At 45.1% G+C, this 16,971-nt stretch overlaps 2 protein-coding genes across 2 annotated transcripts; both read left to right on the top strand.

The window, feature by feature from the left end:
- Window positions 1–1,250: 1,250 nt before the first annotated feature.
- LOC123131802 (GRIP1-associated protein 1) lies at window positions 1,251–7,166 on the top strand. Its single transcript, XM_044551482.1, has 8 exons — window positions 1,251–1,558; window positions 1,650–1,725; window positions 2,047–2,105; window positions 2,197–2,757; window positions 4,223–4,479; window positions 6,208–6,411; window positions 6,502–6,639; window positions 6,732–7,166. Exons 1-5 carry the CDS (start codon window positions 1,271–1,273, stop codon window positions 4,277–4,279), a joined length of 1,041 nt encoding a protein of 346 aa, XP_044407417.1. The 5' UTR covers window positions 1,251–1,270; the 3' UTR covers window positions 4,280–4,479; window positions 6,208–6,411; window positions 6,502–6,639; window positions 6,732–7,166.
- A 6,854-nt stretch (window positions 7,167–14,020) lies between these two features.
- LOC123130122 (putative F-box/LRR-repeat protein 23) lies at window positions 14,021–15,447 on the top strand. The gene is made up of 2 exons (XM_044550070.1): window positions 14,021–14,487; window positions 14,676–15,447. The coding sequence occupies exons 1-2, from the start codon at window positions 14,066–14,068 to the stop codon at window positions 15,310–15,312; spliced, it is 1,059 nt and encodes a 352-aa protein (XP_044406005.1). The 5' UTR covers window positions 14,021–14,065; the 3' UTR covers window positions 15,313–15,447.
- The last annotated feature ends 1,524 nt before the right edge of the window (window positions 15,448–16,971 follow it).

Here is a 16,971-nt window from a genome sequence, read left to right as displayed (position 1 = left end):
TCTCTAGCTACTTTATTATGCAGACTTATGATTCCACTTCAGTTGGGTCAGATTAATCTGCTGCTATATATGCTACTAAAAAATGTATGGTACCATTCAAAAAAATGTATGTTACATTTTAAAAATGTTCATATTTTTAAAATATGTTCTTGACATTTTTAAAATGTTTATACAATGTAAAAAAATATTTACATAGTTAAAACACTTTTTTTGTATCATTCAAAAAAATGTTTAACACGTAATTGAAAAAATGTTGAAAAACATGTATTTTAAAATGACAAGGGCACAATGGTATGATATTTCGGGGAACAGAAAATGACAAGGAATTTTGGAAATTATGGAGAGGCCGCTGTGTTAAAATCGGAAAAGAATTCTATGAGATCAGGTGTCACGCGAGACCCATCCGGATGAATGACACGTGACATTCACAAATCACAAAGCATCCCCCACCCCCACTTAAAATCAGGGAGGAAAAGATTAGATGCTTTGTGATTTGTGAATGCCACGTGTCATCCATCAGGACGAGTCTCACCTGCTAATCGTGAGATCTGGTCTCATATATTTTTTTTCCCGTTAAAATCGGGATTACATTGGGTATAACTCGGCCATCGAATGTAACGTGCCATCGACAACGCGCGGCAGTCTGTCCTAATAGCCCGCTGCCTTGACATACGTCCCCCACCCCCCCACCCCCACCCCACCACACACACACACACACACACACACACACACAAAATTCAAGAAAGAGGGTCAAAGGAAACGGTTCAAACCGCTAGGGTCAATATAATCGTTACAAATGGTAGTATTATTTGAGGGAATTACACTGGTAGTTTTTTCTATTTTTTCTGGATAAATTACACATGGTAGTTGAAATATTTTTTACAAAATATTATTAAATGAAAGAGAGAAAATACAAAAGATGATAGTTAGACGATCCATGGATGTTGTAAAAGCCCTCTAAAATGTAGCATCCAGTTTGTAAACTCATGAGTCATAGAAAAGAGTGCAGTGAAATATAATTTTATTTGGACATGTAAGTGAAAATAACAGAGCTTTCGCAAGAAATATAACTAGATAGTACTATATCATTTAGTGATACTAATATATCCACTGTGCTCTTTTTACAGTTTTTTCAACAAACATTATACAGTACAGCATCTGGACTTGATTTGGTGGGCTGAAAGGAATGTTAAAGCCCACCACAGAGGCACTCTTCTTCTATGGTCCTGAACTGAATGGCAGCTGCGGCCCATCATCTTCACCCTCACTCATGGCCGACGGCGACGGTGACGGCGACGGCGGCGGCGGAGAGGGCGGCGGGAGCGCCGAGTGGCAGCCCATCTACGACCGGGTCCAGGCGCAGGCCGAGGCTCTCGCCGCCGACCGCGCGCGCCTGGAGGCGGCCAGCAAGGTCCAGCGCGAGTCGTGGGAGGCGGCGCGGAGGCTTCAGCGGAGCGTGGAGGAGCTGCAAGCGGCGGCGCGGGAGAAGGACGCCGAGATCGAGAGATTGCGAGCAGAAGCCGCCGACGCCAGCAAGAAGCTGCAGGAAGTGCGCCAGGTGATTCACTCGATAATTGCTGTCTCCCTCCCCCATCCCTCTCTGGGTTTCGATCTCTCCTGATGCTAGCTAGTGTTGTTGCGGAAGGAAGGCGGATGCGGACAGGAGGATGAGGTGGGAGGCGGCCTACGTGGATCTGATTCTCGGTGCCAACCAGAAGCTCGCCGGTGAGGAACCTTCGCTTCTTGTGTTAATCCCTGTTGTTCATGTCAGCATATTTCAGGAGGTGGAAATCTTGCACATTTCCCCACTTGTCGCTTACATCATTAGATTTCTTAGGGATTTTCTTCCCTTTTCTCCAGTTTCTGCCTGTTTATGCGGCGCGGAATTGTCGATTTTTGTTGGGCAGCGCCGAAGAGAAACTGTTGACTTAGATGAACTGAATACCATTTTTTTCCCTTTTTATTTTGTTAAATGAAGATTGATTTTCCAGTGGAGCACCAATTTGTGTTGCTACTGATCGCCATTGCCTTCTGTGTTCAATTTAGAACTCAGAGATGTCGACATGGAGGATTCCAGAACTTGTGCAGAAACCCCCAACTCTAAGGTACTTACCCCCTGAGCTGCATAGCTCAAAACATGCAGCCAAGCTTGCACATCTCGTTGATTAACACGATTGTTGTTTTGTGTAACCAAAGGCAAGACTCAGTCAGAACACTGTGGATCAGGCATGCGTTGCAAGTGATTTAAGCACGGAGCTAAGAAAACTAAAGCGAGCGTACGAGACTCTGAGCTCACAGAAGGACATGGAAGTTTCTACATTACTCTCAGAAAAGGAACGTGCACGTAACCAGTTGGTTGTAATGCGAAAAGCCTATGGTGTGCTTCTTAGGAACAAGAACGGGGAGGCAGCACAAACTACTGAAGCAGCTCAAAAGCTTCAGCGGGGTGTAGATGATCTTAAAGTGTCGGCCCAAAAGAAGGACGATGAGATTAGCAGATTGCGAGCAGAAGCTGTTGCTGCCGAAAAGAAGCTACAGATAGCTCAAAAGCTTCAGCAGAGCGTGGATGATCTTAAGGCGGCGGCCCAAAAGAAGGATGATGAGATTGACAGATTGCGAGCAGAAGTTGTTGCTGCTGAAAAGAAGCTACGGGAAATGCAATCCTTGGTCATGGAGAAAGATGATGAGATCCAAACAATTAATGATGGGCAAGATGAAGCTAATCAGAAGCGCAGGCGTGTCTCCTCGACTTCAAATGTAAGTATTACGTTTGCAATTGTGTGGCTTGGCTCACACAGTGAACCTTGTTTCCTTTATTTATTTATTTAGTGGCCTGACTTTCTATACACATATAGTCAATGGACAATGCCATGTCCAGTTTGCTAAGTAAATCTGCTTGATCAATCATAACATTGATCAATTTTTTAATCCAAATTTACTGTTTGCAAGTTAGTTGATGACCTCGTGCTGTGTGATCATAGCGTTGTGCTAATATGCATAAATAAAAAGACTTGTTTTCCTTTACACCAAGAATCATATAATAATCCTGGCTAATGGTATATGACTTAAGTTACATGTACCGACCAACTCACCCAAAAGCCTAAGCTGATGGGGAGAGGTGGTACAATATACTCCCTCCGTAAAGTAATATAAGAGCGTTTAGAATACTAAAGTAGTGATCTAAACGCTCTTATATTAGTTTACAGAGGGAGTACTTTGACAATATGCATCCAAAATAATTGAAAGGATGCTTGCACGATTTGTCTTCTGTTGGGAGGCTACATACCAGCTCCAGGCCATTCTTGGCTATCAGATCTGATCCTAGAGCGAGAATGAAGTAGTCAACCCTCATAATCATATGTATGGCTTGCCACATGGACCATTTTTCTTACCGTTAGATGCCCCCTCCCACGCACACACCCACTGTTAGGGCCCATTTTGAGAGCAGAAAAATAGCTATTAATGCTAGTGGGGTTTGTCTATATAGGATATATAATAAATTTGTTTAATGTCCATGCCTTGACATTTGTGTATAGTCAATGGAGAGACATTGCTATGTGCAGTTCACTAAGTAAACCTGCTTTATTAAATGTGATTTTAATCCAGATTCCCTACTTGCCAAGAATGGCCTCATGTTGTCTGATCATGAGGTAAATATCTCTTGTGCATCATAAAAAGTCTTTTTCCTGGGTGTTCTTTAGCCCCCCTCCCCCCTGCCGTTAAATATGATTGTAATCACCCAAATTCTTTAGGCTGTCTGCTTGAATTGTCTTCTTTGAAAAGGGCTACATATCAGGTGCTACATTCCCGATCTGAATCTTAGTGGGAGAAGATGAAGTAGATAGCATAACCTTGTATCTCCTGCTGCATGGAGCTTTTTTCTTAGCATTACCCCCTCCCTTCCCCCACTCGTGTATTTTGTGCTTCCTCCATATTCACCCACCCATGTAAAAAATATGACCTCACCTGTCTCTCGACTCACTCTTGGCGGGTGTGAGGGTGTTAGCGACCGGCTCGCATGGTACCAAATTTCTAGGGCAAGGTCTCTCATCTTGTTGCAGTATGAACAACTTGAGTTCTGATTTCCAGGATTTGCTTATCCTGATTTTCAACACTACCTTTGAAATGATTCAGACTTTGTTTTCTTATAATGTTTTCCATTTATTGGTCTCTTATGAGTTTTTCTTGTGGGCTTTAACTAACCAATCTATTTGCTAATTAGGATGATGAGCAGAGTGAAAGTGTTGAGGATGATGATGTGCAGAATGGAAGTGATTAGGATGGTGACGAGCAGAGTGAAAGTGATGATGATGGTGATGAGCAAAGTAGAAGCGATGACAATTGTGATGAGCAGAGTAGAAGTGGTGATGATGGGCAGAGTAGAAGCAATAATCAAGTTCAAAATCCTCTCTGGAGGCCCAAGAGAAGCATAAATCCTCTCAGGAAGTCCCACGGCAATAATAAATTTATTATTTTTCAGTAAGTACTCAATTTCTGCTGCATAGTTTACTTTTTATAATGTGGTTTGCAGAGCGTGTACTCCCTCCAATACCTTTGAAAGACCCAACTCCATTTTTTTGTCAAATTCAGATTGTTGGCCCACCCCAATGAATTCTATCGTATGTAGAACTCTCTCTCCTTCCTCAGAGAGGTGAAACAATCGGGTAGTAATTTAACTCAGATGGGCTAACGAAATTAATTACATCGGTTCACATATATGAAGTGTGTGTGTGTGTGTGTGTGTGTGTGTGTGTGGAAACCCAATTGGAAAAAGTACATACAAACAGAGATGGTAGAGAGACCACATTATTGTCAATAGATAGTCTGATGTTTGTGGCAGAAAGTAATGAATACATGTTTCATGATCCTGATATCTTGTCAATCGAGGAGATTACTGTGTACCCTGTTATAGAAAGTAAGCAAACAGGCAACAGCAAGTGTTTTCTGCATATCGTTAATACAAAAAACAGAACACACTTTAAAGCAACTGTTCTTTCTGATTTTCTCATGCAAGCAGCAGTTGACTTGTCGCATTTTGAGTTTGGATGCCGATAACTGCCACACGTGTGGGCGTTAAGGAATCTGCCCACACATTCTGTGTCGTGCCTAAGAAGACCAGCCCACACGTCTGTGTGTTGGCAAAACAATTAGCGCCCACACGCCTCTTTTTCCCCCTCCCGGTCCCTCTTACACGCGTGCGTGTGGGCGAAATAGATAACGCCCACACGCCCGGTACGTCAGGCCTCGTACCTCGTGGTCCCGCATGCCCCACGTGACACTTTACCGCGCGCCCCGCAGTTGCCATGGGCCGGACCCTCGTCCATGTTCGTTTAAGTGCAGTTGCCATGTCGTTGAACTACGGTTGCCATGTCGGACAACTACAGTTGCCATGTTTGCTGAACTGCAGTTGCCATCTCAGGTCAAGGTTCCAGATTGCCATTTTTTGGACAACTACAGCTGTTGCCATGTGTGGTTTGGTCTACTGCAGTTGCCATGATTTCAAAACTTTAGAAGTTGCCACCTACTAACACTAGACAGTTGCCATGTAGCGCTACAAAAAAAGGCATGGCAAAAAACATGTTCGGGTAAAAGAGAGAGTTGTCATGTGCTCACAAGCACGCTAGGGCAGTTGCCATTTAAAAAGAAAGAGTTGCCATCTGCTTACGTGCACGCTAGGGCAGTTTGCCATGTACCATGCAAAACATATGGCAACTGACATGTTCGGGTAAAAAAAAGAGAGTTGCCATCTGCTTGCAATCATACTAGGGCAGTTGCCATGTACTATGCAAAACGCATGGCAACTGGCAGCTTGGGTGTGGGAGAGGAGGCGGGTGTGTGGGCGAGATGGCAAACGCCCACACACCAGCCCTTGTGCGTGACTGAAAAACTGGTGTGTGGGCGAACTGCTAAACGCCCACACACCGGCCCCTCCGTGTGGTAAAACGGATGTGTGGGCGACCTCTCTCACACACCACACACGCGAGTTGTCCTACGTGGCATACAAAATCAGCTAATTCGTGCCAAGATTCGTGCAGAAGTTACTGGACAGTGATTGAGGCGTGTGGACGAGTTGGCTAACGCCCACACGTGTGGGCGTTAACATTTTCGTTGAGTTTTTGACAAATAAATTCTGTTGTCTGTTGTATATCTGATCAAATGTCCTTGTTTTCTAATGTTTTCCTCTGTTTGATCGCCTTGTTTGTGAAGATCGATCCCAAGAAGGCACTACTTGACTAGGATGGCTCCAAAGCCGCTGCGCTCACGGAAGCTGCGTATTGTCAATGGCCAGCGTTGTCTGGAGGGTACCGGCCACTGGGGCAATTACGTCAGGCTTGTGAACGACAGCTTGGCAGACCAACCTGTCAAGCACAAGGAGTTTGTCAACTTCTTGCGCTTTTTCAGGATCTGTAGGTCGGTGATGCATGGGCAGTAGCATCTACAGCACCAATTCTTTCTGTTTTGAGTTATGATGGATTAAAGGTGATCCTTTTAGTTTTGCAGAATTCGTTCTGCGGCCAGTTATATGGAAAAGGCATTAGAAGGACACCCCCAGCTGATCCGCCAGTTTAACCGGTTCTTGCCTAACAATTGTCAGATCAAGGTCAAGGAGGAGGGGGCCAGCGCCCCAATGAGCAGCCGGTCTGATCCTCTTTAGCCATTCATAACTTACGCTTGTGAGGATCAGCTCGCTTGTTTCTGTTTTGAATTACTTTGTATTGAATGTTTTGCAGTGAAAATATCAGTGCCGTGGCTGGGCTCGTGAAGCTGAAGGAGGGCGGCAGCCCAAGGGTTCAGTTATCTTAGCTGACTGATAATTCAGGCTTGTTAATTAGGAGGAACAAGTCATCTGACAATCGTTGGTTGCCGCTTCTTGTAGATGGATGTTTATGCTGTGCCATGCCTGTGCCTGCTCTGTCTAGATATAGATGCTAGCTGCTGGATGAATTACAGGAACATCCGATGCAAGCGGCGCCATGCATGAAGACTACATATATTCATTTTTTGTTAGTTAGCATGGCTCCTCCACTGATTTTGCTCAAGGTGTTCATTGTTCTCGAGTTTACTAAATGTGATTATTGGGGCAGGCGAGGTTTGTCAGCAAATTCAGTTTGTTCCTGTGTTGTGTTTCCAACTATACTTTGTGCATTTACCCGAGGGCATCTTGTTTTGGTCCTTCATCACACGGTGATAACAGACAGGATGCTTGAGGAGCAAGCACGATCCGTCAAAGTCGAGCACGACGGATGGAGTCGCGGTCACAGTGACGCTCTCAGAGAACCAAAATGCTTCTGTGGACCATTCATTTCTTCTGTAGATTAAAGATCAATGATTCATTCCATCCCTGGTCAAAAGAGAGGAATCTACGGTGCAAGATTCACTCCATCTTTTCTGAGGAAAAAGAGAGAAGGACTACTGAACCAATGCAAATGCTTTACAACAAATATGTACTATGTTGCATCGCAATTGCAGGAAAACGACGAATTGTTTGATCCTCTATATGTTTGTGATGATGTGATCATGCATTGCCAAGGTAGCACGGGTTCTCACCACATTATGATCAAGGGCTCGTTGTGTGAGGACAAATACAAGATCTGTGAGCTCTTTTATTCACAACTATTCTAGTTGTAAAGGTCGACCTCTTGGAGCTGCACCATTGCTTCCATGGACTGGTGAAAGGACGAATGGAAACTGCATCGGCTAACAAAAATATGTTGAAGATCCACTTGTACTTTTTCTTCCGAGTAACTTGTCCCGCTAACAATATTTTAGGGAAGTCCATTTTTCAACCCTATGTTTAAGTTTCAGCCCTCACCTCTGAAACCGGTTATTGCGCACGCACCCTCCAACTTTCCATCTCGTTCAAGACTCAACCCTGAGCTTGGCATAAGCCAGTTTTCGCCAACAAGGGTGGTTTTGACTGAGTTGACCTCAGAAAGGGCACACACGTCAGGTCGCTGACTCAAGCCGTCAATGCGTGCTTTCCCTCCTCCCTATTTCTTTACCTAATCTTTATCTTTATCTTTACCTCTTTATCTTTATCTCTATCTTTATCTTTATCTTTACCTAATATTTAAGGGAGGACTGTTTCTCCACTTTTTTTGGTTTATGATGGGACCCGCATGTTTTTTTCGTACGTCAACGCACCCACGTTCTCCGATTTGTTTCTGCCAAAACAACTACGACGCACAGAACCGGGATGGGCCGGCCCATTAGCGGATCCTGTACCAACAGCGAAAAAGGTCCAAGAAATAAAATAGCTTCGCTAGGAATCGAACCCATGTTTTTTCGTACGTCAACGCACCCACGTTCTCCGATTTGTTTCTGCCAAAACAACTACGACGCACAGAACCGGGATGGGCCGGCCCATTAGCGGATCCTGTACCAACAGCGAAAAACGTTCAAGAAAAAAATAGCTTCGCTAGGAATCGAACCCAGGTGCTCACGTTGGACACCTCAGACCCTGTTTGGTTCGGCTCTGGATTTTTAAAAGCAGCTGTGAAAAATATGCTGTGGAAAAACAGCTGTGAAAAATCTGATGTGAAAAAGATGTAGGTCATTTGACAAACCAGCTGATACAATTTTTTTCTTCAGATTTTGGCCCGCAACGGAATCAGATTTTGGAAAGCACGTTCTGGATTGCTTCCGCTTTTGGTTCAGATTTTGGCAACGGATTTCTGAAATCGGATTCTGCTGGGTTCTCCCTTTGGTTCAGATTCTGCTGCGCGGCAGCGGAATCCGTCGATAAAAGCTGAACCAAACAGGGCCTCAAACTGCTAGCCACTCTACTAAATGAGGATTGCTGTTACTTGGTAGCGTGACTTCGCAAATTAAGCTATAGCCGTGTCATATACCGAGTGCAAAACAAAAATATTTTTTCCAAAGAGGAATATATTTTAGAACACAAATATTTTGCAAAGTTCTGAACAATAAATTTAATCTTGAACATTTAAAAATAAAATGGTTTTTTGTTTTTTTAAAGCTGAATATTGTTTTAAGACACGAACAATTTTTAAAAACTAGGAGGTACTATAGTGAATGTTTCTTCTAAATTTGCGAACATTTTTTGAAACACAAATATTTTTTGGACTTTGAATTTGAAAAGGCAAACATTTTTTCAAAACATGAATACTTTTTGAAAACTAGGCGGTACTGTAGCTAACTTTTTTTATCTATACTACTAATAAAACTAGCTGATTTTTTGAAATATGCCCCCGATGCATTGTTTTAGTTCGGTCTGTTAAACAAGGGATACGAAAGGAATATTTTTCTTCATCGTGTCTTCAGGTATGACCAGCCTCGCTCGGCCCAGTGACACCTGTCACAATGCATAAAGAGTCCAAATACACCTAAAAAATAGGAGTCCAACTAAGATTTCATGGCCTACCTGACACACACTAATCAGTTTACATGATAACACTCTATTCAATTTACATGATAACACAGATATATTATGTGCGGTGCTTTTCCCTATTATATTAGCCGGATGATAAAAAAATCTTTGCTCAATGCTCTTGATTTCACCGGATCCGAAGGAGGCTCCACGATCCAGCTATTGGATCTGACCAACCTTGGTTAGTGACAGCTGGTACTGCGTCCACCGGCGACGAGGACGCAAAGAGGACAAGCGGAAACATGGGTGTCATGTCATATTGAAATGGAAGATGTGGACCTGAGAATGAGGTATTCGTCATATTTATTATGTTAGGGGCATGAGGGTGAGGTTTTTAGTCATGCTCAATGGATGAGGGCGTCTGGGCTGTTTTCACCCGTTACAACGCACATGCATTTTTGCTAGTCAAAAGAAAAGGAAATAACACTTAGGGATAAAAGGAGGAACGTGCGACGCGGCTTGCTTGCTCCCGCGCCTCTGCTCCCATCCGTGCTCCCCCGCATCGGACGTTCCTTCTTTTATCCCGAAGCGTTATTTTCTTTTGAAGTAATAAATAAAAAAAGTCGGAAGTACCAGTCTTGCCCGGCGCTACCGGCGCTTCTTTATCTGGCGGCCGTCGCTGGCGCTCCCATCTTCCCCAGAGCAGCGGCGACCAATAGCGCTGGCGCGTCATTCTGTGTCGGAGGCTCAAGACGCGGTGGTGCACGCGACGAGCCGACGATGATCTTGGCGGCTGCCAGGATCGGACGCATTATGAGCCTCTTGGTTGCTGCGCTTTCCGAGCCTCCGAGGGCTTCCCCCCGATGTCCATGTGCTCGATTGGCTGCGCCTGATGCCATCCCATGGGAGCATGCCGGAAGCTATACTGCAAAGTTCAAAAACTACAGAGCCAATCCTCAAGTTCAGGTTCGTTCTCTTCACAACCTGTCAGGCCATCCGCCCATCGCCGAGGAGTTTGACGAGAGTAAATTTGTGAGCGTCCTCGACATGGCCATCATGCAGGCTTGCACAGTTGCACATCTGCTTAGGTGTTAGTCCGCTGCTCACATGTACATGGATGCGCCAGCGCCATTGGTCGCCGCTGCTCCGGGAAAGATGAGAGCGGCAGCGATGGCCACTTTTGTATTTTACTACTCCGGGAATATTTCAAAAGAAAATAACGCTTCGGGATAAAAGGAGGAGCGTCCGATGCGGGGGAGCACGGATGGGAGCAGAGGCGCGGGAGCAGGTAAGCCGTGTCCGGCTGGCATGGGCGCTAAGTCCAGCAGCTTCAGAATCGGCTTTATCGGCGAGCAGCATGCATGCATGAGTTGTCAGCTGGATGAGGTTAGTTAGCTAGCTTAGTGCGTGTTAGTGGCGTGTGTGGTGGCCGTGTGCGTGTGTGCGCCTCTGGGTATAAAAACCCCCACTATGTATTGATGTACTGCGCGGGTGTGTTGCCAAGCCACGCTGACGGTATGAACCGAGCTGAGATGTGTGGCCAGTAAAGTAAGACTGTTCATGAGGCCGAGGCGTCGTTCGTGCGGCGAGGCGTTTATGCGTCGGAAAATATTTGTGTCCCTTTTCTTTCACCTACGTCTATGCGAGTGTGATAGCGAGGTAGTCCGGGGTTTGTCCCAACACACAACATATTTCACTTTATTCTTTTACCCAGTTCACAAATTTATGATCAGCAAAGCTAATTAGTCAGAGAAAAGGAAAACACCTTCTGCAAGGCATGAAGGTACAATTGTGTAAGCTTAGAAGCAAATCAAAGAGTTGTACCTTAATGTCGCTTATTCGACCTCTATTGCACCCCTGACAACATAAATCGGAGAGGGACAGAGGGGGGATGAAAGAACACACTGCTTGCACTGAGAGAGAGAGAGAGAGATAGGAGGGGGAAAGAGAAAGACGCGTGGGGGAGTGATAGAGAGGAGGATGAGGGAGAGAGATGAAGAGAAACAAGCAGCAAGCCCCAGTATTTATTTTTTCGAATGTTGGCAGATGCTCTGTCAAATTCATTGATTAGAAGGGAAGGCCAGTCACAGAGAGCACCCAAGAAGGGTACGAGAAGCAAAAGAAAAGAAAGTCAGCAAGTGCAGGAAAAGAGAAACAAGCCCCAGTATTCCATTGCCTAATCTGAAGCTTACTTAGAAAGTTTTGGCTAGAGGCATGAGGAAAATGGAGCCTAAAGGATGACGACGTGGTGGGTACACTTGTAGTTTAAATGTTCTTGCGTAAAAAATAGAGAGGTACTTTATTGAGATTAAACCCGACGTCCTAGTACACATTAGCGTATGTGTCCGAGTGGTACAGCATATATGATACCGAGTAGGATTAGTATTACTAGTACAAGTCGGTTAGCTACTAGGCTGTCCTATACATATATATATGCTTGTACCCTGCCCCTTGTACCACAACGAAACAGTTCAAAGCAATAAAAAGCTCAGGAGCGACACGCCCCTGTTGCAATCAACAAAAGTCTTCCCGATCAGCTTATTTGTTCGCTAAGTGGTTTCCGTCGACGACGCTGAAGTCTGAGCGATCGAAGCGCTACCTCAAGCTCATGTACGAGGAGGCTCCGGCTTGACGTGCATGTGCTGGGCACTTTTCAATTAAGCTGTGTGCTTGTCTGCTTCGTGAGGCTAGCTTGCGTCTAGCTAGCTTTGCACTTCGCCTGCATAGTTCCTGGGCGGTTTGATCTAGCGATCAAAATCCAACATACTTAGCTGTCAGTTGTAAAGCGGTGGTAGTTGTCACAGATACACTTTTATAGCCTAGGCAACATGATTGTGGGAGAGGAACTTCCCAAGTTCACAAATTGTTGTATGTGAGAGGGGGGGGGGGGGGGGGGGGGGGGGGGGGGGGCACAGCCCCCTCAGGAATCTACGTAGCTCAGCCCCTGCGTGCACCCCCCATTTGTGAATCGTGGTTTCTTCTACATGGTGTAATAATATTCATGTGCTTTTGTGATGATCCATATAAATTTAATATAGCCACGGTTCTCCGCAAATTAAACATAGATAGCAGCAACAGATGACTAAACTTAAGTTACTGAACTGAACTAGTATCAAAAGGTTGCATGATCTAGAGAACATAGATGAACTAAGCGCCTGATATGAGCTCAGCTTGGATCAACAACACAACTGAAATCATGTATGCTGGTTCTATTTTCAGTACAGCTAATCAAAAGAACAAGAATGGACAACACAAGGCAAAAAGGTATGGATGAACAGGAGCATCAAGCAAACCTTGCTTGAATCTGATTGATGCTCCCAATCCCAGATAACAAGCATGTAGGAAGACTACCAAACATGTTAGTGACTATATAGCTTCATTAGGGGCAATGTACTAGTGCAATGTTGACATACATCTTATATCTATGGAACAACCGAACAGAATTGCAGTTTCAGTGCACATCAAGATTGGTATTTGGACTATGTGTTTAATCATTTTATCCGGTGGCATCTGCTTCAATCATCGGATAGTGTGCATCCCTAGTTTGTTAATATTGTTCTGCACGGCCTAACATTTATCTGGTATGGTTGTGAAACAATATGAGGCTGAAGATTACCAAACATGGTTGTCCTTTTCCCAGCATGTTTGGTAATCTTTAGCCTCATATTGTTTTCTATGTAATCTTGTCCCTGCTAGCTAGTTTTTGCATTAAACAAAAGATGAGGTTGCAATAATTTTTTTTTGAAAAGAAGGATAACCCTCGGCCTCTGCATCGAGTGATGCATACATCCATCTTTATTGTGTTACTGAACAGAGTCTGACAAAATAAATACAAGGATCAACCCAAAGCCACCTTCCTGGCGATCTATGTCGCTACACCAACAAGCTTGATGATGTGCTCTGACCGCACCAATTCACACCATCTAATCTGCTGGCCTCACGAGGCTGCCCCGCGGTGAGCCGAGAGCATGAACAGGTCTAGCCAACCCACAACACGCACTGCATACGCATGCTCTTCGATCCGCCGACGTCATCTTTCGCCGTCCCATCTTCACGGGGATCATCACATTGACCTTGGTTCTGCCATTAATTGTGCATGATATCCCAGCATATTCTATTGAAACGCCTAATGAGTCAGATTAGAGTAAGATACATTTATGGCCCGTGTACATGTGCGAGAAATTTACATTTATCGTAGCTACATCTTATTTGTGGACGAACGAATAAAATCGAACATGACGAAATTGGGATTTTGGACTTGCTACTATGTGTTTTAATCAAGTTTGTGATGACATATATTTGTTCCGACCATAGGCTAGCAATCTATATCAGTGGCGTGCATCCCAGATTACAAATCCCGTTTCTTCTGCATGGCGTAACAGTACTCTAGTGTGTTTGTGATGGTAATCCTCCTGCATGCCAATTATCCGGGTCTCTGGGTGCATCGATCAGGCATAGTATGGTTGATGTCCCTGTTCATTCGGCATGTTTGGTAACCTTTTATGAAGGTCGCCCGAAAATGTGGATCGGGAGCGGTTCAAGTCGCTCCGGAAAAAGTGGATCTCCAATCTGTTACGTCTGTCAGAATCAGATAACAGCGACGTTTTTACACGGGCTGTGATCAGGCCAGCAAACCGACCTACGTACCGCGCGCACACTCTATAAAACCATCCCATGGATCCACCGATATCGAAGCCAGTTCCAGCTCGCCACATCGTTCACATCGCACACACGATGCCATCGTCACCGCCGTCGCCGCCGCCGGCGGCGGCACCACGAAGCCGTCGATCCAAGAAAAAGACACGGACGTACCACGTGTCTGTGTTCTGGTTCACGCCGGTCCCGCTGCCAGAGAGGGACTGGGCGGAGCTGCACCCTGACCTGATCTCCTGCATCTTCCACAAGCTGGACCAGGCCGAGCTCCTGCTCGGCGGCGTGGCGGGCGTGTGCCGCTCCTGGCGGCGGGCCGCCCGGGAAGAGCCGGAGTTGTGGCGCTGCATCGACCTGCGCGGCGGCCTGTGGTTCGTACCGCCGTTCCACCCCAAGTTCAGCCTCGAGGCCATGGTGCGGGCCGCCCTGCGGCTTAGCCAGGGCCAGTGCGAGGCCTTCCTGACCAACCTCGCCGACGACGATATCCTCCTCTTGCTCGCCAAGCAGTAAGATTTCTTCCTTCCTTTCTTTCCCTAATAATTAATATATATCCCAAACCTTCCGAAAGTCTGTCCCCCGTTGTTAGGGTTTTTTTTATAGTTTGGTTGGATTAACTAGGGAAAATACGATGCATCTTCATTTCTTTCTCTTTGATTAATTGCATTCTTAATTATTTATTTGTCATATATTGCAGGGCACCTGCGCTAAAGTGCCTCCATCTCCATAGGTGCTATGTCTCCGATGAAGGATTTGCGGCGGTGATTAAGATGTTACCTCTACTTGAGGAGCTCGAGATTTCGAAATGTCCGCAAATATATAGTAGGGAGGTATATGAACTTGTCGCTACAGCATGCCCACTGCTAAAGCACTTCAGACATGTCTCGGGAAAGAACTGCCATGCTGGTTATGCGATAACATTTGCGGCTCCAAGGATGCGCAAACTACGTTCCTTGGATGTTGTCGGTTGCACCTTCGGTAGGGAAGTTCTGCTATCTATCCTAGACAATTGCCATGACCTAGAGTACCTTAACATGTCAGTGTGCGACCCTATTGCCATTGATAACCCACCAGAAAATCTTGCCTGGATGAGCATGAATGACCTTTATTGGTACTGGAGCAACTATTACAATGACTATACTGGTTGTAACTGCTGCCATCCCTACAAGCCCAGATGTAACTACTGTCGTACCTGGTCATATCTGCATTACCAAGACGATCCCTATTATGATTACTGCTACTACCTTGGTGACGGTGATGATGTTGATGATGCCAATCTCGAAGAATATGAGAATATCCTTGACATCAAGAGCATGCGTAGGTACTTAAGCTAATGTAAGGGTGTACATATGTCAATAATGTTTCAATGCCCTCTCTCAAAGGCGTGCAAACTCGCTCAATAATATACTCCTGATTTTTTTTTACATCTTTTGTTTCATTTCGCTCAAAACTAGTTTAAGTGCTTGTGAGGTGAATGTGCCAAATTGTGTTCTTTATTTTCTAATTCCTTTACCTTCTGACTGAAACATTTGTCATCTTCTCCCGGTGCAAAACCTTCCTACCCCTAGCACAAGCAGATTGTTAACTCAGCTTTACATCAAATTCTGGAATCACACACAACAAAGAGAGGCTCGTTTGGCTTGCTTAATTAGCCAACATTTGGTAATGCTAAAACTGATGCACCACAAAATTCTCCATAGACCCGTTCAGTTTGCTGCCAATGACCCGTAAATGGTGCCACGTAGAAGTACAAAATGCCAATTCTCAACTTGTTACTTTTTAGGGCAAAACCAAACAGGTCAGAAGAGCTTGGCCAATGCCTTACCGTGGACAGCTGCCTTGGAATCTCTATAGCCCGTTAGAGCATGGTTAATAGTATAGCCAATTGATGGCTATATATGATGTTTCCTTGTCATATATAGGCCCATTTTTGTACTTGCTCTTATAGCGCAATAGATATCTCAACATTTTAGACGGGCCATGATCAGGCCAGCAAATCGACCTACATACTGCCAGCTCGCCATGTCATTCACATCGCAACCGAAATGCCGACATCATCACTGCTGGGAGGGTGGCGGCACCACGAAGCCGTAATCCAAGAAAAAAACACAGACGTTCCACGTGTCGGTGTTCAAGTTCATGCCCGTGTCATTGCCGGAAAGGGAATGGGAGGAGTTGCACCCGGACCTGATGTCCCGTGTCCTCCACAGGCTGGACTAGGCCGAGCTCCTGCTCAACGGCGCGGCCGGCGTGTGCTGCTCCTGGCAATGGGCCGCCCGGGAGGAGCCGGAGCCGTGGCGCCACATCAATCTGCACGGGCGTCTGTGGCTCGTCCCGCCGTTTCACCCCAAGTTGACCCTCGATGCCATGGTGTGGGCTGCCATGTAGCTCAGCGTGGGCCAGTGTGAGATCTTCCTGTCTGACCTCACCAATGATGATACCCTCCTCGTGGTTCCCAAGCAGTGGCGGAGCCAGGAATTTGCTACTAGGTATTCTTGTAAAAAAATTGCCAAAGCAATATAATAGAACAATAAATGTATAGTAAGATGGAAACATCAATGACTCAATGACTATACAACGATAATAGTAGAAAAATATCATTGTGGTAAGAAAGATTACAAATGACAAAGGAAACTGCAATGTAACTTTATGATTTCCTTTTTGGAAGAGATTGATGACATCCTCATCTTTCACTTGCTTGAAGAATTCTCTCTCAACGAATGTAACCAAGCAATTGTTCCAATATTCATCACCCATTTTGTTTCTTAGCATATTATTCACGTATTTCATTGAGGAAAATACCCTCTCAATGCTAGCAGTGGCTACCGGAAGAATGAGCACCAACTTAAGAAGTTTGTAAACAGTATAATATTGTTCACTTTTTTCTTGTCTCAACCATCAAAACTGAAAGCTCACATAGATTCTTCAAATTGCTAAACCTTTTATCCATATGCACACGAGAAATTTGCATGCTTAGTTGCCATGAAAGTCTT

Source organism: Triticum aestivum, chromosome 6A (assembly GCF_018294505.1).
Source record: "Triticum aestivum cultivar Chinese Spring chromosome 6A, IWGSC CS RefSeq v2.1, whole genome shotgun sequence".
In the NCBI taxonomy this organism is placed as follows: Eukaryota; Viridiplantae; Streptophyta; class Magnoliopsida; order Poales; family Poaceae; genus Triticum; species Triticum aestivum.
This window is presented reverse-complemented; position numbering and strand designations above follow the sequence as displayed.